The sequence below is a fragment of the Ranitomeya variabilis genome, chromosome 2 (assembly GCF_051348905.1).
Source record: "Ranitomeya variabilis isolate aRanVar5 chromosome 2, aRanVar5.hap1, whole genome shotgun sequence".
NCBI lineage: Eukaryota > Metazoa > Chordata > Amphibia > Anura > Dendrobatidae > Ranitomeya > Ranitomeya variabilis.
Window position 1 is genome coordinate 162,962,517 of NC_135233.1, and position 23,909 is coordinate 162,986,425.

General features: G+C 47.7%; 1 protein-coding gene across 2 annotated transcripts in view; it reads left to right on the top strand.

Moving 5' to 3' along the window:
* The window catches only part of ACOXL (acyl-CoA oxidase like), an 804,481-nt gene that overhangs the window by 92,523 nt on the left and 688,049 nt on the right, over positions 1 to 23,909 (top strand). For both annotated transcript variants that reach the window (XM_077283134.1, XM_077283133.1), the window contains exons 2-3: positions 13,540 to 13,636; positions 15,530 to 15,613. In XM_077283134.1, the coding sequence (XP_077139249.1) occupies positions 13,540 to 13,636; positions 15,530 to 15,613 (181 nt within the window). The remainder of the gene's footprint in view (positions 1 to 13,539; positions 13,637 to 15,529; positions 15,614 to 23,909) is intronic.

Genomic DNA, 23,909 nt, shown 5'->3' on the forward strand with positions numbered 1-23,909 from the left:
TTGTTAACCTGCTGAATGTGCCGATCTATCACAGTTGGTTCTAGAAATGCTGGCAAAATCTCCAGGATGCAAGTATAACGGTTATGGACAAACTGCATGTCCTAGTTAAGGCGGCTTTAAGGATGGAACAGCAGTCAGACAAAATGAAGGCGCTCAGCAAACATCTGGTCCAAAGACAGCAGCAGCAGCAAGCCCAGCAAGAGACAAACTCCTGATACATTACATGGAACTCCTGACTGGGGATATCCACAGCAGAGAAACCCCCCCAAGTACAGATGATGTCTCTTATGTCTGGAAGGTGGTAAGATGGGCCATGCAAAAGATGACCCATGGGGTTGATTTTGAGGCATTTTTGGTCATGTTTGAAAGGGTCAAAGAGCGGCAGAGGGCTGTTGCTGGAGCAGAGGGGCTGGTGCCTTATCTATCTGGCAAGCCCCAAAAGGCTTATTATGACTTCGCCTTATAGAACACAAAGGATTTTGCCAAACTAAAGACAGAAATGTTGGCACGCTTAGGAGTGACTTTGTCAGGGTACAGTGGATCCACTACTGGTTGTATTTCGATGATAAAACCCCTTGCTCCTAAATGTTTGATTTGCTAAATCTGGTTCAATAGTGATTGCAGGCAGAATACTTCACCGCAGCCCAGATGATCAAGCACGTAGTAATGGACTGATGTATTCATACCCTCCCTAGAGCGGTGCAGACCTGGGTTGCTCAGAGAGATCCTAAGAATGCATAGTACGTGGTTACCTAGTGGAAAGTTTAACAGGTGGTCAACAAGTAATTAGGGAAGCCAGGTACATCACCCCTCCATACTGGGGTACCCAAAAGGAGACTGACTATCAAAAGAGGTACTAGGCCCCCAAACCAATGAACTGCAGCCCTAGGGCAGCATGGTTTGTATTACGCTTAACCGGCCTGCAGTGTGGGCTGACAACCTGGCAAGGGGCCGCAGACATGTTCTGTGACGATAAATGGAGTACTGTTGTTGGGACTCTTGGATACTGGTAGCCTAGAAATTCTCGTAAGGGCAACACTCCCTCACCAGTTGATCCCCAGAAGGATTGTGGGTGTTTGCTGTATAGACGTGGAGGCTAAGGACTACCCTGTTGCTCGAGTAGCTATATAAATGAACTGTGGCATTGAGTTTCATGAGGTCGGATTGGTCAAGGTCCTGATACACCCAATTATAATAGGGTGGGACTTACCCTTTCCATCATAGGTAACAAAATAAGGTAACGTGCCTCAGATAAGAGCCCTGCTGCCCTTAAAAACACATCATCACAGTTCGAGAATGATGGGGTTTCCCCTCTGTGTTCTTGTGGGCGCTAAGGACAAGACAGCGACTCCTGAGGCTGACATCCCTGAGTTGGGGGCTTCTTGCAAGAACTTTGGGGCTGCTCGACTTAAGGTCCTTATGCAAAAAGGAGTGTTTGATAATGTCACCTTGTTAACTGAAGTTGCTCAAGAGCTGGGAGCTGACACCAGGTTTCTACACTTTGCAGTAAATGGGGATCTGCTATATCGGGTGACTAAGTAAGGGGAGAGAGGTATTTGAACAGCCAGTAGTAGCAAGGCCCTACAGGCTTAGAATGTTAGACCTGGCCCATTCTAATGTCTTGGGTGAACATCTGAATGTAGACAAAACCCAAGAGCGGATTCTTCGAAGGTTCTACTGGCCCTGATGTCACTGAGAGATTTCCAACTATTGCAGGTCCTGTCCTACTTGCCAGGTAACTTCCCCAGTCTCTCATTTTCAGAGTTCCCTAGTGCCGTTTCACATTATAGAGGTCCCGTTTCACCCCGTTGCCATAGATCTAGTCGGACCCTTCATTAACTGCATCTGAGGGCATCAATATATCCTGGTCCTGGACTACAAGACACAGTACCCGGAGGCGGTACCCCTAAGGTACTCTTCAGCCAGAAGTATAGCCTGAGAACTGGTCAATCTTTTCCTGGATCGGCCTGCCGAAGGAGATTCTTATGGACCAATTATTAATGTTCACAGTGATTAGAGATGAGTAATACCCTCCAGATTACGCAACACAGGACGTCTGAATACCATCCACATACTTAAGGCCTGGTGGAGAGGTTTAAGAAGACCCTGAAGGTCGTTGAGAAGGATGGTCGAGACTGGAACTGCCTACTCCCTTATGTTCTGTTTTCCATCAGGGAAGTCCCACAGGCCTATCTCTACAGGGTTCTCTCCATTTGAACTGATGTATGACTGATGCCCTCGGGGTCTCCTGGATGTTGGAAAGGAGACCTGGGAAGAATACCCCACTGAAGCATCATCGAGCATGTGGCCCGGATGCAGGAGAGAATTGCAGAGGTAATGCCGATTTTGTAAGAGAGAGAACCTCCAGGCACAAGAGGTTCAGTTTATCCCTGGAGATCTAGTTGTAGCGCTGATTAACATGGTAAAAAGTAAATTTCTGGCTAAGTGGCAAGGGTCATACAAATTTGTCAAAAACTGAGCAAAGTTAGCTATAAGGTCCACCAGCCAGCGAGAAGAAAATCTTGTCAGGTCTACCATGTCAACCTTCTCAAACCATGGCGTTATAGAGAGCTGGGGGACGCTCCCTGTCTGGTGGACTAACCCTCTAGCCAGTTTTGAGGTGGCAGAGACACTTATCACCAGCTCAGAAACAACAGTGCCGAGAACTGCTCAAGCAAAACAGAGACTTGTTTTCAGAGTTGTCAGGATGTACTCAGACCGTGGAGCACAAAGTCCTGATGGACCTGCATATGCAGGTAAGCCATATTGAATCCCTGAATCCCGCCACGACGTGATTTTTGAAAGGAGGTAAGAAGGATATTGAGCCTGGGTGCAGGGCCGTATTTAGAGTTTCTGCTGCCCTAGGCACTTTTAGTGCTGCCTCCCCCTTTGGTGAGTATGACACTATCGGCAGTGACTTTGGCAAGAATCACTGATGTGAAAGTCGCCTTTTGCAGCAGATCGGGCAGTTTTTCAGCATCTGCCGCATAACAGATCACTTACGGCAACACTGCGTTTGGCTTCATTCATTCATTCCCTATGGGATTTGCGGTGCTTGCTGTGAATCTGGCAAATGCGGTATCATACCTCCCAACTTTTGAAGAAGGGAAAGAGGTATTAAGTTTGCGGCACACGTAGTGCGCCTAGGCAAATTTTAGGCCAAGCCACTGACCACACCCATTTCACAACTAGTCACACCCATATCCAAGTCCAAACCACACCCATTTAGCACTGCTGATCACACTGTTTCATATACAATAATTATAACCAAAAAAAATATGGCCACACAGTGCTCCATACTGTATAATGGCCACACATGATGCTCAATACTGTATAATGGCCATTGGCCACACATGATGCTCAATACTGTATAATGGCCACACATGATGCTCCATACTGTATAATGGCCACACATGATGTTCAATACTGTATAATGGCCATTGGCCACACATGATGCTCCATACTGTATAATGGCCACATATGATGCTCCATACTGTATAATAGCCACACGATGCTCCATACTGTATAATGGCCACACATGATGCTCAATACTGTATAATGGCCATTGGCCACACATGATGCTCAATACTGTATAATGGCCACACATGATGCTCCATACTGTATAATGGCCACACATGATGTTCAATACTGTATAATGGCCATTGGCCACACATGATGCTCCATACTGTATAATGGCCACATATGATGCTCCATACTGTATAATAGCCACACGATGCTCCATACTGTATAGTGTCTCTACATGATGCTCCATACTGTATAATGGGCGGCCACACATGATGCTCAATACTGTATAACAGACACACATGATGCTCAATACTGTATAATAGCCACACATGATGCTCAATACTGTATAATGGCCACATATGATTCTCCATACTATATAATGGCCACACATGATGCTCCATACTGTATAATGGCCACACATGATGCTCTATACTGTATAATGGCCACATATGATGCTCCATGCATACTGTATAATGGCTCACCCCCCCTCCCATCCTGTATGCATGTCTCTTCTCCCCCCCCCCCCCCCATGCATGGCTCATCAGCTCCCCGCTCCCATCCTGCATGGACTGTTACAAAAACTGTTCCCAATGACTCATTTTTCAACTTTTTTTGTCATCCTGAAGTACCGGAAAATGGAGAACTGGATGATGATGCAGAAGCTATTCTTAAGGCGAACTTTGAAATAGGACACTTCCTGCGTGAGCGTATAATTCCTCGATCTGTTCTTTACATTACTGGAGAAGCTATTCAAGATGATGACGATGATTATGATGAGGAAGGCGAAGAAGCGGATGATGAGGAAGGAGAAGAGGAAGCAGTGAAGAAAATAACCCAGATTATGAACCTAAGAAAGGCTCATGTATGGATGGCATATGTATGCATGGCTCATCTCCCCCCCTCCAATCCTGTATGCATGGCTCATCTCCCCCTCCCTGTATGCATGGCTCATCTCCCCCTCCCTGTATGCATGGGTGGCTCTGGCTCATCTCCCATACCCCCCTGTACACGTGGCTCATCGCTGGCTCCCATCTTGCATGGCTTGTCATCTCTCCCCCCTGGCCAGCCATCCCCAGGCTCCATGCATGGCTCATCTTCATCGGCTCCCCGCTGCTCCGCGCTCCCATCTTGTATGGCTCGGCTGCTCCCTGTCCACGATCCTCCTTCATCCTCCCCCCGCCGTCCTCCCACCCTGGCTGTCATCATACTCACCTTTGTCCTTTTCCACACCGCACGGAACGGAATCCTCTCCACCTCTGTACCAACACAGCACCCTGGTCCTGTGTGAGCGGTCATATGGTACCGCTCATTAGGGTCATGATTATGCGCATATTCATGACCTTAATGAGCGGTACCACCTGACCGCTCACACAGGACGAGCTGCCGTCGGCCGACGCTGAGATCAGACCAGGCAGCGCTGGAGCTACCTAGGTGAGTATGTATGATGACTCACTCATACTGTATGATGTCGGGGCAAGGGCTCGCGGGCGGGAAAATTAAGGTGACCCCGCCGGACTTTATAAAAAAAACAAAAGAAAACCTTGCTCTGGTGCCGCCCCCCGCGTCGTCCCCACCCTAGGCACGTGCCCTCGGGTGCCTAGTGGCAAATACGGCCCTGCCTGGGTGTCATCCTAGAGTCCAAGAGCAGCTGGTCCAGTAACATTGTTCTTGTGTCAAACCCAAATGGAGAATGACGGCTTTGTAATGATTAACGCAAGTTGAATGAGATGTCCAAGTTTGATGTTTATGTCCCTGTGGATGAGATATTTGAGAGGTAGAGGTCAGCAAGATATATCACCACCCTGGACTTATCGAAAGGGTATTGCCAAATTCCCATGTTCAAAATGGCCAAAGAGAAGACATCCTTCTCTACACTTGATAAGTGTTTCCAATACACCAGGATGCCATTTGGTAGTCAACAAGTCCCAGGCACCTTCCAGAGGCCCACAGACCAGGTCCTAACTCCTCACAAGAATCACACCACAGCTTACCTAGACAATATTGTGATCTTCAGCAAGGATTAGGAAAATCATCTGCAGAAGGTCCAGGCTGTACTGAACGGAAGGTGAGGTTTGCTGCAAACCCAAAGAAATGTCCCATGGGAAAGGAGGAGGCCAAAACCTAGTCTATATTGTCAGTAGAGGTGAAATAAAGCCACAGGAGAACAAGGTTGAGGCGATCCAAAACTGGCCTCAACCAGTCTCCAACAAACAGGTTAGAGCGTTTCTAGGAATTGTGGGATACTATTGGCTGTTCATCAAGATTTTCGCTATGAACCACATCTTTGGAATGATCTCCTTAAAGGCACAAAGTCATCGATGGCTAAGTGGACTTCCGAAGCGGAAACTGCTTTCCAGGAGTTGAATCAAGCCCTGTGTAAACAGCCAGCCTTGTTTGCATCTGACTTTGAAAAGGAGTTTGTGGTCCAGACTCTTCAGAAGTTCGGTTAGGAGTTGTGTTGTCACAGGAAATAAATGGGGAGGAATGTACAATCCTCTACCTAATTAAGATACTTTCCTCCTGTGAGAATAATTATGCCATCTTGGAAAAAGAATGATTGGCTAGCAAGAGGCTGAATGACACTTTTAAGTACTACCTGCTGGGCCGAAAGTTTAGGATAATGTCAGACCATGCGCCCTTGAGATGAATGAGGGAATAGAATGGGAAGAATGCCCAGGTGACAATGCGGTTTCTGGCGCTCCATGACCTTTCTTCCGTTTGGAGCATAGGCCAAGGAAACTATATGCTAATGCAGATGCCCTGTCGAGGCTTCCCTGTATAGTGCTAATCCTTCCCCCGGGCTTTAGGCAGAGAATAATATGCATGTTTTACTGAGGTTATTAGCTGCAGTGTTATAAACATGGAAGTTTTGCTGTAGCATCTTATCTGCTGAGAGGGGTTAATCAGCCATGACAGGGACAGGTCTATTATGAACAGCTGAAGAGGATATATACAGTACAGACCAAAAGTTTGGACACACCTTATCATTTAAAGATTTTTCATTTTCATGACTATGAAAATTGTACATTCACACTCAAGGCATCAAAACTATGAATTAACACATGTGGAATTATATACTTAACAAAAAAGTGTGAAACAACTGAAATTTTGTCTTACATTCTAGATTCTTCAAAGTAGCCACCTTTTGCTTTGATGACTGCTTTGCACACTTTTGGCATTCTCTTGATGAGCTTCAAGAGGTAATCACCGTGAATGATTTTCAATTCACAGGTGTGCCCTGTCAGGTTTAATAAGTGGGATTTCTTACCTTATAAATGGGGTTGGAACCATCAGTTGTGTTGTGCAGAAGTCTGGTGGATACACAGCTGATAGTCCTGCTGAATAGACTGTTAGAATTTGTATTATGGCAAGAAAAAAAGCAGCTAAGTAATGAAAAACGAGTGGCCATCATTGCTTTAAGAAATGAAGGTCAGTCAGTCCGAAAGAAACTGTCTCACATGAGGACCGCCCCAGGAAAGGAAGACCAAGAGTCACCTCTGCTTCTGAGGATAAGTGTATCCGAGTCACCAGCCTCAGAAATCGCAGGTTAACAGCAGCTCAGATTAGAGACCAGGTCAATGCCACACAGAGTTCTAGCAGCAGACACATCTCTACAACAACTGTTAAGAGGAGACTTTGTGCAGCAGGCCTTCATGGTAAAATAGCTGCTAGAAAACCACTGCAGAAGAGACTTGTTTGGGCTAAAGAACACAAGGAATGGACATTAGACCTGTGGAAATCTGTGCTTTGGTCTGATGAGTCCAAATTTGAGATCTTTGGTTCCAACCACCGTGTCTTTGTGCGACGCAGAAAAGGTGAACGGATGGACTCTACATGCCTGGTTCCCACCGTGAAGCATGGAGGAGGTGGTGTGATGGTATGGGGGTGCTTTGCTGGTGACACTGTTGGGGATTTATTCAAAATTGAAGGCATACTGAACCAGCATGGCTACCACAGCATCTTGCAGCGGCATGCTATTCCATACGTTTGCGTTTGCGTTTAGTTGGACAATCATTTATTTTTCAGCAGGACAATGACCCCAAACACATCTCCAGGCTGTGTAAGGGCTATTTGACCAAGAAGGAGAGTGATGGGGTGCTACGCCAGATGACCTGACCTTCACAGTCATCAGACCTGTACCCAATCGAGATGGTTTGGGGTGAGCTGGACCGCAGAGTGAAGGCAAAAGGGCCAACAAGTGCTTAGCATCTCTGGGAACTCCTTCAAGATTGTTGGAAGACAATTCCCGGTGACTACCTCTTGAAGCTCATCATGAGAGTGCCAAGAATGTGCAAAGCAGTCATCAAAGCAAAAGGTGGCTAATTTTAAGAACTTAGAATATAAGATATTTTTTCAGTTGTTATACACTTTTTTGTTAAGCATATAATTCCACATGTGTTAATTCATAGTTCATAATTTTGATGCCCTCAGTCTGAATGTACAATTTTCATAGTCATGAAAATACAGAAAAATCTTTAAATGAGAAGGTGTGTCCAAACTTTTGGTCTGTACGGTACTGTACTTTCAAACGCGTAGGATGCCTTTGGAGGTGTATTTTGTTAATAATTCTAATTTACTGAGATGACTTTTAAGTTTTCATTGGTTGTAAGCCATAATCATCAATATTAACAGAAATAAACTCTTGAAATACATCAGTCTGTTTGTAGTGACTCGATATAACCCCTTAACGACCGCTGATAAGCCTTTTAACGGCGGAAGTTAAGGGTACTTTAAAACGGCGCTGAGGTTTTAATGTATAGGTTCTGGCATACAGCAGGCTGGTGTGCAGTAGTGTTCCCGCACAAATAGCGGATTTAATGCAAATCTTCTGCAGGTTGGGTAAAAAGACAAACCGACAGTCAGGGCCGGCGTCAGCACCCGGCGTACCCGGGCAAGTGCCGGGGCCCTGGCGAGAGAGGGGGGCCCACTCACGCTGTCATAGATACAGCTGCCGGCACAAGCATCTTCTCACTCACTCAGTGCAGCCAGGCAGCAGGCACATAGGGGTTAAGAGAACGCAGCCAGCCGACTTTGTGGGCGGAGAGAGCACGTTCTCCTGCTCTCCGCCCCTGGCTGGCTGCAGTGCTGTACTTATCAGGCAGATTCTGGATCCGGAGGTATATACAGGTATCCCTGTATTCTGAGGTTCTGGGTGAGCTGGGCGGCTGCAGGTTGCAGGCTGCACCCCACCAGCTCCTCCAGACATCACCCACATTTTTAGGCAGCAAGACAGACAGAAGCAGACTGAGCCACAAGTCCAACTGCAACCACTGCTGATTAACCCATGGCATGCCAGTCCTGCATGCCGCCCCCGAACCTGCACCAGTGGGGTAGGAGGAAGAAGCTTCACCCCTTCCCATCTGTATGAAGGTTATTGCTGAACCTTAAAGATAACAATCCGACCCGCATAAATGGGGTTAACCAGATGCCAGGAGGAAAGGGAGCTGCTGCCATGGATAAAACTGAGCTGTGGGCTGTACGTTGTGGCCCCAGGCTGGTGACTGGAGGGACTCTGCCCAGTGCTGGTATGTGGGTGATTTCTGCTCCGGAGTCTCAGCTTCTCTCCTCCACATCACACTGTGCAGTCACAGCAACATTGGTTGTGTCTGTCCAGGTCCCAGCAGCTGCCACCGCTCCCACCACGGACATGGCAGTCACTTAACCCTTCCCCTGCAGCCACCGGCAACAATTCCACATTATTCCTTGATTAAATCAGGTTCCAACCCAATAGAGGAGCAGACATTTCCTGCTGCCATTAGGGTCCGGGAGGGGGTGACCTGTGACATTGGCTGCCCTGCCACTCTGAAGTGGGGGGTGACAAGGGTAACGATGAAGGAGAAATGCACAGGATAATAGTGAGCGCAACAGAGGGCAGTGTATGGTATGGAGCAGTCAGGGTGTGGGCTGCAGGATCCCCCCATACTGTACATGACTGCTCGGGACAGGGAGGCTTTTAATGAGCTTCTAATGAGGGGGCACTAATTGGATCATTAGGGTTTGTGGAAAGGATTCAGCATCAGGTCCCTCATTAATGCCCGAGCCGCCTGTTACTTTGTAGCACAGATCTGTCGGGGCCGCAAAACCAAACAACGTTGTTTATGTAGAAAAGTCTTTGTTTTATAGAATAACTCAAAACAAAAGATTTTCTGATACAACAACGCCCTGCTCACGACACTGCACAGCACCTCTCCCCCTGTATATATACACTGCACAGCACCTTTCCTCCTGTATATATACACTGCACAGCACCTCTCCTGTATATATACACTGCACAGCACCTTTCCTCCTGTATATATACACTGCACAGCACCTCTCCTGTATATATACACTGCACAGCACCTTTCCTCCTGTATATATACACTGCACAGTATCACTCCTGTCCTGTGTGTGTGTATCTATCTATCTATCTATCTATCTATCTATATATATATCTATATCTATATAATTGTCTAAGGGTTTTTCTGTCTGTCTTTCTGTCTGTCTTTCTGTCTGTCTGTCTGTCCTGGAAATCCCGCGTCTCTGATTGGTCGAGGCCGCCAGGCCTCAACCAATCAGCGACGGGCATAGCATGGCGACGATGATGTCATAATGGAAAACCCGCTTCTCTGATTGGTCGAGGCCTGGTGGCCTCGACCAATCAGCGACGGGCACAGTATCGACGTAGATGTCATAATGGTTGCCATGGCGACGATGTCATAAAGGTTGCCTCGACCAATCAGCGACGGCCACAGTCTGCCACGAATTCTGGAATCATCATTGTCCATATACTAGGGGGACATGCGTATTCTAGAATACCCGATGCGTTAGAATCGGGCCACAGTCTAGTATGTGTATATATATATATATATATATATATATATATATATATATATATATATATATATATATATATATATATATATATATATATATATATATATATATATATATATATATATATATATATACACTCACCGGCCACTTTATTAGGTACACCATGCTAGTAACGGGTTGGACCCCCTTTTGCCTTCAGAACTGCCTCAATTCTTCGTGGCATAGATTCAACAAGGTGCTGGAAGCATTCCTCAGAGATTTTGGTCCATATTGACATGATGGCATCACACAGTTGCCGCAGATTTGTCGGCTGCACATCCCAAAGATGCTCCATACAAGGCAGGATGGATCCATGCTTTCATGTTGTTTACGCCAAATTCTGACCCTACCATCCGAATGTCGCAGCAGAAATCGAGACTCATCAGACCAAGCAACGTTTTTCCAATCTTCTACTGTCCAATTTCGATGAGCTTGTACAAATTGTAGCCTCAGTTTCCTGTTCTTAGCTGAAAGGAGTGGTACCCGGTGTGGTCTTCTGCTGCTGTAGCCCATCTGCCTCAAAGTTCGACGCACTGTGCGTTCAGAGATGCTCTTAGGCCTACCTTGGTTGTAACGGGTGGCGATTTGAGTCACTGTTGCCTTTCTATCAGCTCGAACCAGTCTGCCCATTCTCCTCTGACCTCTGGCATCAACAAGGCATTTCCGCCCACAGAACTGCCGCTCACTGGATTTTTTTTCTTTTTCGGACCATTCTCTGTAAACCCTAGAGATGGTTGTGCGTGAAAATCCCAGTAGATCAGCAGTTTCTGAAATACTCAGACCAGCCCTTCTGGCACCAACCATGCCACGTTCAAAGGCACTCAAATCACCTTTCTTCCCCATACTGATGCTCGGTTTGAACTGCAGGAGATTGTCTTGACCATGTCTACATGCCTAAATGCACTGAGTTGCCGCCATGTGATTGGCTGATTAGAAATTAAGTGTTAACAAGAAGTTGGACAGGTGTACCTAATAAAGTGGCCGGTGAGTGTATATATATATATATATATATATATATATATATATATATATATATATATATATATATATATATATATATATATATATATATATATATATATATATAATTGTCTAAGGGTTTTTCCGTCTGTCTGTCTGTCCTGGAAATCCCGCGTCTCTGATTGGTCGAGGCCTAGGGCAGTATATATACTGCACAGTACCACTCCTCCTGTATATATACACTGCACAATACCGCTCCTCCTGTCCTGTATATATATACACTGCACAGTATCACTCCTCCTGTATATATACACTGCACAGTACCACTCCTCCTGTCCTGTGTATATATACACTGCAGAATTTACAATAGCTGTCACTCATGTAAGAAGTGAAATCTGGCATTGTACTATACATTTCTCTGCCGTATCTGGGCATCATGAATCGGGGTATGTGTTAAAGGTGGGGGCCCACTGAGACTCTTTCGCCCGGGGCCCTCAAAAACCTGGAGCCGGCCCTGCCGACAGTCCATGCATCATGTAACGTCAGGCTGTCGAGTTCACGTCAGGAGACCAAGACTACAAGTCGTGTGAAATGGAAAAACATTCCAATCTACTGCTCATAGTAAAGTTTGTGGTATTTACTACACATCCTGATATGTACAGACCATTAAAATATACAAAGTGCAACTTTTTTCCTCTTAATGGAATTTCATTTATTTCTGTAGTGTGACACAGATTGGGATGACATTGATGTATGCCGCCATCTAGTGGTAGAGTTTAGTATTTTAATCTATGCATTTATAAATTGAAATCCATAATTAGGAAGTGAATTTACAACTTTTAATCCTTCCCCAATAGGCCTTTATTGCGTGTTTGTTTCCTTTCCCTTTCTGAGAGAAATAACTTTTTTCTTTTGAGCTTCCCATCGACATGACCTTATAATGGACTGTTTGTTTTCAGGACAAATTGTAGCTTAGATTGCCATCATTTGATTTACCATATTGTGTGTTGTAAACGCAGAATATAGCATTTTATGAAGTGGTGGAAGAAACACAAATCTTATTTTTCTTTAGTAGTAAATGCAATAGTGACTTTATTGTGTAGGTCAGTTTGTTAGTGCGATGACAAACCTTATAGTGTGTGTAAATGTTTTGTCACTTCTAAAAAATAATTTGATTATTTGTACCACTTTACATACATTCTGTTGTTTTTTTTTTTAGATGCAAGGTAATTCCAGGAAACAACAATCTTATTAGGATATATATGTATATATATACACAGACTATATTTAGTAGTAGTAGTAGTGAAGGAAATGTGGGGTTCTTTAATACTTCTATCTGTTCTCTTAGAATGATGAAAATGTATATTTTAAACAGTATTTTTTCTTTACATTTTTTATTCCCTTCAAATGACTTTTTATCCTGCAATTAATCGTATATAAAATATGCTGCAGTTTATGAAGCCTTGCCAATTGCAGTCAGTGGTCATGCAGAATAATGAGACCCTGATTCCAGTGATGTGTCACTTACTGGGCTGCTGGTTGTAGTTTTGATAAAATCAGTTTTCCACCACAAAATTATCACTAGAGGACAGCAACCCTGCTGCCATGAAGTTCTCCAAATTCACGATCTTTGTCTCGAACACTGATTGGCAGCTTCCTGTGTGCACTGTGCATAGGCAGAAAGCAGCCGATCAGTGGCATTCAGAGAACTGCTTGATCTGCAGCAGAGAAAACTCATTTTTATCAAAACTGCAGCAAGCAGCCCAGTAACTGACCCATCTCTGGAATCAGGGTCTCTGCCCCTATATCATGCTGCTCTTAAATGGGCTTTCAAAAGCCTAGTGACAGATTTCCTTTAATGTACACATTTCTGGTGCTGGCCTTTAGAAGCAGTCGATTCTTAGATGCATCTTATATTGCGGCTGAACTTATTTTTGTTGCTCTTTTACACATAATCATCTGGACTCCATTATTGTCAAAATGTATTCTGGCGATCTAACATAAAGGGTAAAAGTTCACTTATTTTTGGTTCTGATGAAATGCCAAGTAAGTGGAAGCAGATGAAGCACAGTTGTTTTCTTGTCTTAAATGGACAATTGCATCTCTTGCTAAAAATAACCCCATTAGAAAATGCTCTAATTCTGCAGAAAAATGACATAAAAAATGTATTTAAAACTTTGTCTATTTGTGTGTGCTTCACAGATATGACCTCAGTCTGGACGAGATTAGAGATCTGACTATGGACAGAGTGAAGTTTGCCTTGGGTTTACCACAAGTTCAGCGAGCGTTTAATGAAATGGTAAGAGTTTCAGGGGGGGGGGTTTAGGTATAAAATTAGGGTGCATATCATATTCTTGCCTGCATTCATACAGTGCCTACAAGTAGTATTCAACCCCCTGCAGATTTAGCAGGTTTACACATTTGGAATTAACTTGGCATTGTGACATTTGGACTGTAGATCAGCCTGGAAGTGTGAAATGCACTGCAGCAAAAAAGAATGTTATTTCTTTGTTTATTTTTTTTTTTAATTGTGAAAAGTTTTTTCAGAGGGTCTTTTATTATTCAACCCCTCAACCCACCAGAATTCTGTTTGGTTCCCCTAGAGTATTAAGAAGTAGTTCAGGCACAAAGAACAATGAGCTTCACATGTTTGGATTAATTATCTCTTTTTCCGGCCTTTTCTGACTATTTAAGACCCTCCCCAAACTTGTGAACAGCACTCATACATGGTCAACATGGGAAAGACAAAGGAGCATTCCAAGGCCATCAGAGACAAGATCGTGGAGGGTCACAAGGCTGGCAAGGGGTACAAAACCCTTTCCAAGGAGTTGGGCCTACCTGTCTCCACTGTTGGGAGCATCATCCGGAAGTGGAAGGCTTATGGAACTACTGTTAGCCTTCCACGGCCTGGACAGCCTTTGAAAGTTTCCTACCGTGCCGAGGCCAGGCTTGTCCGAAGAGTCAAGGCTAACCCAAGGACAACAAGGAAGGAGCTCTGGGAAGATCTCATGGCAGTGGGGACATTGGTTTCAGTCAATACCATAAGTAACGTACTCCACCGCAATGGTCTCCGTTCCAGACGAGCCCGTAAGGTACCTTTACTTTCAAAGCGTCATGTCAAGGCTTGTCTACAGTTTGCTCATGATCACTTGGAGGACTCTGAGACTGACTGGTTCAAGGTTCTCTGGTCTGATGAGACCAAGATCGAGATCTTTGGTGCCAACCACACACGTGACGTTTGGAGACTAGATGGCACTGCATATGACCCAAGAATACCATCCCTACAGTCAAGCATGGTGGTGGCAGCATCATGCTGTGGGGCTGTTTCTCAGCCAAGGGGCCTGGCCATCTGGTCCGCATCCATGGGAAGATGGATAGCACAGCCTACCTGGAGATTTTGGCCAAGAACCTCCGCTCCTCCATCAAGGATCTTAAGATGGGTCGTCATTTCATCTTCCAACAAGACAACGACCCAAAGCACACAGCCAAGAAAACCAAGGCCTTGTTCAAGAGGCAAAAAATCAAGGTGTTGCAGTGGCCTAGTCAGTCTCCTGACCTTAACCCAATTGAAAACTTGTGGAAGGAGCTCAAGGTTAAAGTCCACATGAGACACCCAAAGAACCTAGATAACTTGGAGAAGATCTGCATGGAGGAGTGGGCCAAGATAACTCCAGAGACCTGTGCCGGCCTGATCAGGTCTTATAAAAGACGATTATTAGCTGTCATTGCAAACAAAGGTTATTCCACAAAATATTAAACCTAGGGTTTGAATAATAATTGACCCACACTTTTATGTTTAAAATTTATAAAAATTTAACTGAGCAACAAAACTTTTTGGTTTGTAAGATTTATGTATCTGTTAATAAATCCTGCTCTTGTTTGAAGTTTGAAGGCTCTAACTTATTTGCATCTTAATAAACCTGCTAAATCTGCAGGGGGTTGAATACTACTTTTAGGCACTGTAAATGGGTCATTAGAGACATTGAGTCGCCAGTGCGGCGTGCTTTGTATCTACACCATGGATTGGGGGAATCCGTCTGCTCTTTCATGACTCTCGCCGTGCACATTAGACACTATATTATCAGCATTGTGAGTCACGTCTAATTAAAAAGTAATAATTTATATTCTTTATGGCCGTAACAGTGGAATGGGTCACATATTTAAGTGATGTTGCTTTCCTTATTTTTCTTAGATAGATAAAAAGAAGAACTTTATCAACAAAAGTCTGACAATTGGAGAAGTCCTTTGTACCGCTGATATGGCAACTGGAGTAAAGGTAAAAGGGCGAAAAAAACACAATCTTAATAGTCTGCAAATATCTTTATCTAGTAATGTTGAAATTGAGCTGGTATGGGGCAATAGTACAGCACGTTGGGCCTTGTCATTTAGACTTTGTAAGGCTATTTACTACATGATAAGTGTGTAATCATTGTTTATGGTGCTTTTGAAATATTAATCATAAAACTCTGCTCCCCTATAAACACCTCTTGACTCTTGCTATACATACATATATACATGCTATTGATTTGATTATGGGGCGGATATGCCGTACCCTGCTGCAGCCACTCTCCGTAGACCGAGCAGCTCTGTAACTGAGCACTTAAGGCTGGCGGCAGCATTATGGACAGCTAATAGCGCTGGGGTGCCAGGTGTCACATCCTCACCAATCAGATATTAATGACCTATCCCGAGGTTAGGTCATAAATAGTGTTGAGCGATACTTTCCGATATCGGAAAGTATCGGTATCGGAAAGTATCGGCCGATACCGTCAAAATATCGGATCCAATCCGATACCGATACCCGATCCCAATGCAAGTCAATGGGACGAAAATATCGGAATTAAAATAAACCCTTTATAAACTTGTAGGTTCATTCTACATGAAGGAAAACAACTAAGAATAATGTAGGATGTATTGGGGGACGTGGCGGAGATATTAAAGGGACAGAGGTTTAGCCCAATGTAATAGAATAGCAGGATTTTTAATTTTTTTTTATGAAGTTCGGCGTTAGAAAGAATTTGACTGTTATTTTTTTTTTTTTTTATGTCAGATATTGATGTTTCACTACTTCCACGCCCTTCACCTTCTTTTTTACTTCTCCCACGCTTTCTTCTTAATTATCCTCATCATCAGCTTCTTTGACATCAACTTCTTCACCTTATTCATCTTCTTCTTCATCTTCTACCTATTATTTTTTGGGTTACATTGTTCATATTCTTTTTATTTTACTATTATCTTCATCATATTCAACTTCTTCATCATATTCTTATTTGTGACAGGCATTCCCGTAGTTGTTATCTATAAAAGTTTGAAGATTACACCTTCCGTTCTGCCTGTCACAAACCAGTTACATTTGTCCGCGTTCAGTTTGGCCTGCAGCATCAGGCTTTATCCAGGGGCACCACGAGGAGGAACGGACTCACCCCCATACACTGCTTAGTCTTCTTCTGCTTATAATTTACATAATATTTTTTTGCTCTGATATTTTGTGTTATGCTTAATGTCCTTCTGCTCTTTGTTCTGCAGCCTCTTGTTCTTCTGCTTCTCGGTCTTCCAGGTCGTCGTCGTCTCCAGGGTCGTCGTCTCCGGGGTCGTCGTCATCGGGGTGGTCTCCGGGGTCGTCGTCATCGGGGTGGTCTTCAGGGTCATCGTCTCCAGGGTCGTCGTCATCACGGTGGTTGTCGTCTCTGGTGTCGTCGTCATCTTAGGGGTGTTCTTCCGGGTCATCGTGTTTAGTCTCTTGAACTTGGAAATGTAGCAGAAGGTACAAGAAGGCTGAGAAAATGCCGAGAACCAGCTGATGGAACTGGAACTCGGATGGCTACCCGAAGGTCCAAGAGCCAATGGAACTACCGAGGACCAGCTGACGTTACTGGAACCCGGTTACTAAGCAGGAGGTACCCGTGCCTGAAAGCACTACCAAGGACCACCTGACGTTGGTGGAACTCGGATACCCAGAGGGAGGCACCTAAGCCAAAGGCTCTGCCCGGAACCAGCTGACGGTACTGGAACCAGGATGGGGAGCAGAAGGTACAAGAGCAAGTGTCTGCGTGGCTTTTGCAGGACACGTTGCCGGCTGCACAGCAGGGGAACAGCTGGCGGTGCTGGACCCCACTGACACATTGGCGAGGTGTTTGGCTCTGTGCAGCCAGCACTTCCGGACAGCAACGAGCGGTGTTGTAGCCCGGGCTCTGCAGGGGGAGCAGAGTGTAGGCCGAAGCCTACTTGAACCAATTTCAAAGGTAACCTTTAACCCCCCCTCAGGGGTTAGAAAGTAGAAGAGCCACAGCTTATGCAGCAGTAGTGCTGCACAAGTCAAAGGTTGCTCTTTTAATTTCGCTCCTTGCACACGCTGAATGAAACACGTATAACATTTAGCCCTTTATACAGTCAAACTGTGTAATGGAGGCGAGAGTTCCCTTTGTAATGAGACGCAGCACAGGTGTCAAGAATCCCACCTTGGTGCTGGGTGCAGCCTCCCGAGCGTTGTTATTTGCTGTACAGGAGTCTGCGCTGTCGTGTTATCCCCTGGCCTAGCGCCGTTAGCGCTGCCCATGTTCTGGCATCATGTAATGTCGGCCGGTGCGGTTCGCGATGACCATGAATCCCAGCCCCGCAGTGTCTTAACATTGTTAAAACACTGCGGGGCTGGGATTCAGGGCCTGGCGCAGCACATATGTTGGCCTCTCACACTCGGGTCCTTACACCCGCTTCAGACTGTGCGGCGTCATCTGATCCCTTATCGCATGCCACGGCCATGAAGCCGCACAGTCCGAAGAAGGCGGAAGGAGAGGAGGGACAGGCGAACTGATGCACTGATCCTGCCCATCAATCACACCCTCGCAGTCCCAATAAATAAGACACCGAGGGGCGTTGTGTGGGTCAGGGCGGCCGCAGAGGCGCAGGCAGCCAAACCATGATGCCAGAAGACGGGCAGCGCTACCAAGGGGGTTGCAGCGTGTCATTACAAAGGAAAGTCACACCACCGGGACGGTTAAATGGTCACACAGAGGACACATTTTAGACGTGTTTTCAGTTCCACATGTGCGAGGAGAATACGTTTCTGAGCCACCTTGCACACATGCAGCATTACCGCTGTACAAGGTGGCTGGATAACGTAAAAACGCCTGGGGGAGGGGGGACAGGTTCCCTTCAATTTCAGTTCTTGTGTCTGCGTGGCTTTTGCAGGACACGTTGCCGGCTGCACAGCAGGGGAACAGCTGGCGGTGCTGGACCCCACTGACACATTGGCTGGTGTTTTTCTCTGTGCAGCTAGCACATCTGGGCAAAAACTGGCGGTGTGTTAGAGCCCAGGGACAGCAGGAGGAGGAGCAGGAGGAGGAGGAGCAGGGGGAGGGGAGTGTAGGCCGAAGCCTGCACAGGCGGCAGCTTTGGGTGTGTTGTGTCTGCGTGGCTTTTGCAGGACACGTTGCCGGCTACACAGCAGGGGAACAGCTGGCGGTGCTGGACCCCACTGACACATTGGCGAGGTGTTTGGCTCTGTGCAGCCAGCACTTCCGGACAGCAACTAGCGTTGTTGGAGCCCGGGCTCTGCAGGTGGAGCAGAGTGTAGGCCGAAGCCTACTTGAACCGATTTCAAAAGTCACCTTTAACCCCCCCTCAGGGGTTACAAAGTAGAAGAGCCACAGCTTATGCAGCAGCAGTGCTGCGCAAGTCAAAGGTTGCTCTTGTAATTTTTCTCCTTGCACACGCTGAATGGAACACGTATAACATTTAGCCCTTTATACAGTCAAACTGTGTAATGGAGGCGAGAGTTCCCTTTGTAATGAGACGCAGCACAGGTGTCAAGAATCCCACCTTGGTGCTGGGTGCAGCCTCCCGAGCGTTGTTATTTGCTGTACAGGAGTCTGCGCTGTCGTGTTATCCCCTGGCCTAGCGCCGTTAGCGCTGCCCATGTTCTGGCATCATGTAATGTCGGCCGGTGCGGTTCGCGATGACCATGAATCCCAGCCCCGCAGTGTCTTAACATTGTTAAAACACTGCGGGGCTGGGATTCAGGGCCTGGCGCAGCACATATGTTCGCCTCTCACACTCGGGTCCTTACACCCGCTTCAGACTGTGCGGCGTCATCTGATCCCTTATCGCATGCCACGGCCATGAAGCCGCACAGTCCGAAGAAGGCGGAAGGAGAGGAGGGACAGGCGAACTGATGCACTGATCCTGCCCATCAATCACACCCTCGCAGTCCCAATAAATAAGACACCGAGGGGCGTTGTGCGGGTCAGGGCGGCCGCAGAGGCGCAGCCAGCCAAACAATGATGCCAGAAGACGGGCAGCGCTACCAAGGGGGTTGCAGCGTGTCATTACAAAGGAAAGTCACACCACCGGGACGGTTAAATGGTCACACAGAGGACACATTGCGGACGTGTTTTCAGTTCCACATGTGCGAGGAGAATACGTTTCTGAGCCACCTTGCACACATGCAGCATTACCGCTGTACAAGGTGGCTGGATAACGTAAAAACGCCTGGGGGAGGGGGGACAGGTTCCCTTCAATTTCAGTTCTTGTGTCTGCGTGGCTTTTGCAGGACACGTTGCCGGCTGCACAGCAGGGGAACAGCTGGCGGTGCTGGACCCCACTGACACATTGGCTGGTGTTTTTCTCTGTGCAGCTAGCACATCTGGGCAAAAACTGGCGGTGTGTTAGAGCCCAGGGACAGCAGGAGGAGGAGCAGGAGGAGGAGGAGCAGGGGGAGGGGAGTGTAGGCCGAAGCCTGCACTGGCGGCAGCTTTGGGTGTGTTGTGTCTGCGTGGCTTTTGCAGGACACGTTGCCGGCTACACAGCAGGGGAACAGCTGGCGGTGCTGGACCCCCCTGACACATTGGCGAGGTGTTTGGCTCTGTGCAGCCAGCACTTCCGGACAGCAACTAGCGTTGTTGGAGCCCGGGCTCTGCAGGTGGAGCAGAGTGTAGGCCGAAGCCTAATTGAACCGATTTCAAAAGTCACCTTTAACCCCCCCTCAGGGGTTACAAAGTAGAAGAGCCACAGCTTATGCAGCAGCAGTGCTGCGCAAGTCAAAGGTTGCTCTTGTAATTTTTCTCCTTGCACACGCTGAATGGAACACGTATAACATTTAGCCCTTTATACAGTCAAACTGTGTAATGGAGGCGAGAGTTCCCTTTGTAATGAGACGCAGCACAGGTGTCAAGAATCCCACCTTGGTGCTGGGTGCAGCCTCCCGAGCGTTGTTATTTGCTGTACAGGAGTCTGCGCTGTCGTGTTATCCCCTGGCCTAGCGCCGTTAGCGCTGCCCATGTTCTGGCATCATGTAATGTCGGCCGGTGCGGTTCGCGATGACCATGAATCCCAGCCCCGCAGTGTCTTAACATTGTTAAAACACTGCGGGGCTGGGATTCAGGGCCTGGCGCAGCACATATGTTCGCCTCTCACACTCGGGTCCTTACACCCGCTTCAGACTGTGCGGCGTCATCTGATCCCTTATCGCATGCCACGGCCATGAAGCCGCACAGTCCGAAGAAGGCGGAAGGAGAGGAGGGACAGGCGAACTGATGCACTGATCCTGCCCATCAATCACACCCTCGCAGTCCCAATAAATAAGACACCGAGGGGCGTTGTGTGGGTCAGGGCGGCCGCAGAGGCGCAGGCAGCCAAACCATGATGCCAGAAGACTGGCAGCGCTACCAAGGGGGTTGCAGCGTGTCATTACAAAGGAAAGTCACACCACCGGGACGGTTAAATGGTCACACAGAGGACACATTTTAGACGTGTTTTCAGTTCCACATGTGCGAGGAGAATACGTTTCTGAGCCACCTTGCACACATGCAGCATTACCGCTGTACAAGGTGGCTGGATAACGTAAAAACGCCTGGGGGAGGGGGGACAGGTTCCCTTCAATTTCAGTTCTTGTGTCTGCGTGGCTTTTGCAGGACACGTTGCCGGCTGCACAGCAGGGGAACAGCTGGCGGTGCTGGACCCCACTGACACATTGGCTGGTGTTTTTCTCTGTGCAGCTAGCACATCTGGGCAAAAACTGGCGGTGTGTTAGAGCCCAGGGACAGCAGGAGGAGGAGCAGGAGGAGGAGGAGCAGGGGGAGGGGAGTGTAGGCCGAAGCCTGCACTGGCGGCAGCTTTGGGTGTGTTGTGTCTGCGTGGCTTTTGCAGGACACGTTGCCGGCTACACAGCAGGGGAACAGCTGGCGGTGCTGGACCCCCCTGACACATTGGCGAGGTGTTTGGCTCTGTGCAGCCAGCACTTCCGGACAGCAACTAGCGTTGTTGGAGCCCGGGCTCTGCAGGTGGAGCAGAGTGTAGGCCGAAGCCTAATTGAACCGATTTCAAAAGTCACCTTTAACCCCCCCTCAGGGGTTACAAAGTAGAAGAGCCACAGCTTATGCAGCAGCAGTGCTGCGCAAGTCAAAGGTTGCTCTTGTAATTTTTCTCCTTGCACACGCTGAATGGAACACGTATAACATTTAGCCCTTTATACAGTCAAACTGTGTAATGGAGGCGAGAGTTCCCTTTGTAATGAGACGCAGCACAGGTGTCAAGAATCCCACCTTGGTGCTGGGTGCAGCCTCCCGAGCGTTGTTATTTGCTGTACAGGAGTCTGCGCTGTCGTGTTATCCCCTGGCCTAGCGCCGTTAGCGCTGCCCATGTTCTGGCATCATGTAATGTCGGCCGGTGCGGTTCGCGATGACCATGAATCCCAGCCCCGCAGTGTCTTAACATTGTTAAAACACTGCGGGGCTGGGATTCAGGGCCTGGCGCAGCACATATGTTCGCCTCTCACACTCGGGTCCTTACACCCGCTTCAGACTGTGCGGCGTCATCTGATCCCTTATCGCATGCCACGGCCATGAAGCCGCACAGTCCGAAGAAGGCGGAAGGAGAGGAGGGACAGGCGAACTGATGCACTGATCCTGCCCATCAATCACACCCTCGCAGTCCCAATAAATAAGACACCGAGGGGCGTTGTGTGGGTCAGGGCGGCCGCAGAGGCGCAGGCAGCCAAACCATGATGCCAGAAGACGGGCAGCGCTACCAAGGGGGTTGCAGCGTGTCATTACAAAGGAAAGTCACACCACCGGGACGGTTAAATGGTCACACAGAGGACACATTTTAGACGTGTTTTCAGTTCCACATGTGCGAGGAGAATACGTTTCTGAGCCACCTTGCACACATGCAGCATTACCGCTGTACAAGGTGGCTGGATAACGTAAAAACGCCTGGGGGAGGGGGGACAGGTTCCCTTCAATTTCAGTTCTTGTGTCTGCGTGGCTTTTGCAGGACACGTTGCCGGCTGCACAGCAGGGGAACAGCTGGCGGTGCTGGACCCCACTGACACATTGGCTGGTGTTTTTCTCTGTGCAGCTAGCACATCTGGGCAAAAACTGGCGGTGTGTTAGAGCCCAGGGACAGCAGGAGGAGGAGCAGGAGGAGGAGGAGCAGGGGGAGGGGAGTGTAGGCCGAAGCCTGCACAGGCGGCAGCTTTGGGTGTGTTGTGTCTGCGTGGCTTTTGCAGGACACGTTGCCGGCTACACAGCAGGGGAACAGCTGGCGGTGCTGGACCCCACTGACACATTGGCGAGGTGTTTGGCTCTGTGCAGCCAGCACTTCCGGACAGCAACTAGCGTTGTTGGAGCCCGGGCTCTGCAGGTGGAGCAGAGTGTAGGCCGAAGCCTACTTGAACCGATTTCAAAAGTCACCTTTAACCCCCCCTCAGGGGTTACAAAGTAGAAGAGCCACAGCTTATGCAGCAGCAGTGCTGCGCAAGTCAAAGGTTGCTCTTGTAATTTTTCTCCTTGCACACGCTGAATGGAACACGTATAACATTTAGCCCTTTATACAGTCAAACTGTGTAATGGAGGCGAGAGTTCCCTTTGTAATGAGACGCAGCACAGGTGTCAAGAATCCCACCTTGGTGCTGGGTGCAGCCTCCCGAGCGTTGTTATTTGCTGTACAGGAGTCTGCGCTGTCGTGTTATCCCCTGGCCTAGCGCCGTTAGCGCTGCCCATGTTCTGGCATCATGTAATGTCGGCCGGTGCGGTTCGCGATGACCATGAATCCCAGCCCCGCAGTGTCTTAACATTGTTAAAACACTGCGGGGCTGGGATTCAGGGCCTGGCGCAGCACATATGTTCGCCTCTCACACTCGGGTCCTTACACCCGCTTCAGACTGTGCGGCGTCATCTGATCCCTTATCGCATGCCACGGCCATGAAGCCGCACAGTCCGAAGAAGGCGGAAGGAGAGGAGGGACAGGCGAACTGATGCACTGATCCTGCCCATCAATCACACCCTCGCAGTCCCATTAAATAAGACAACGAGGGCTGTTGTGTGGGTCAGGGCGGCCGCAGAAGCGCAGCCAGCCAAACAATGATGCCAGAAGACGGGCAGCGTTACCAAGGAGCTTGTTGCGTGTGTCAATACAAAGTCAAATCACACCTGAGGGACGTTTTAATGGTCACAGAGGACACATTTTAGACGTGTTCACTTCAACATGGGCAAGGAGAATAAGTTTCTGAGCCACCTTGAACACATGCAGCATTACTGCTGTTCAAGGTAGCTGTAAAACATAGAAACACCTGGGGG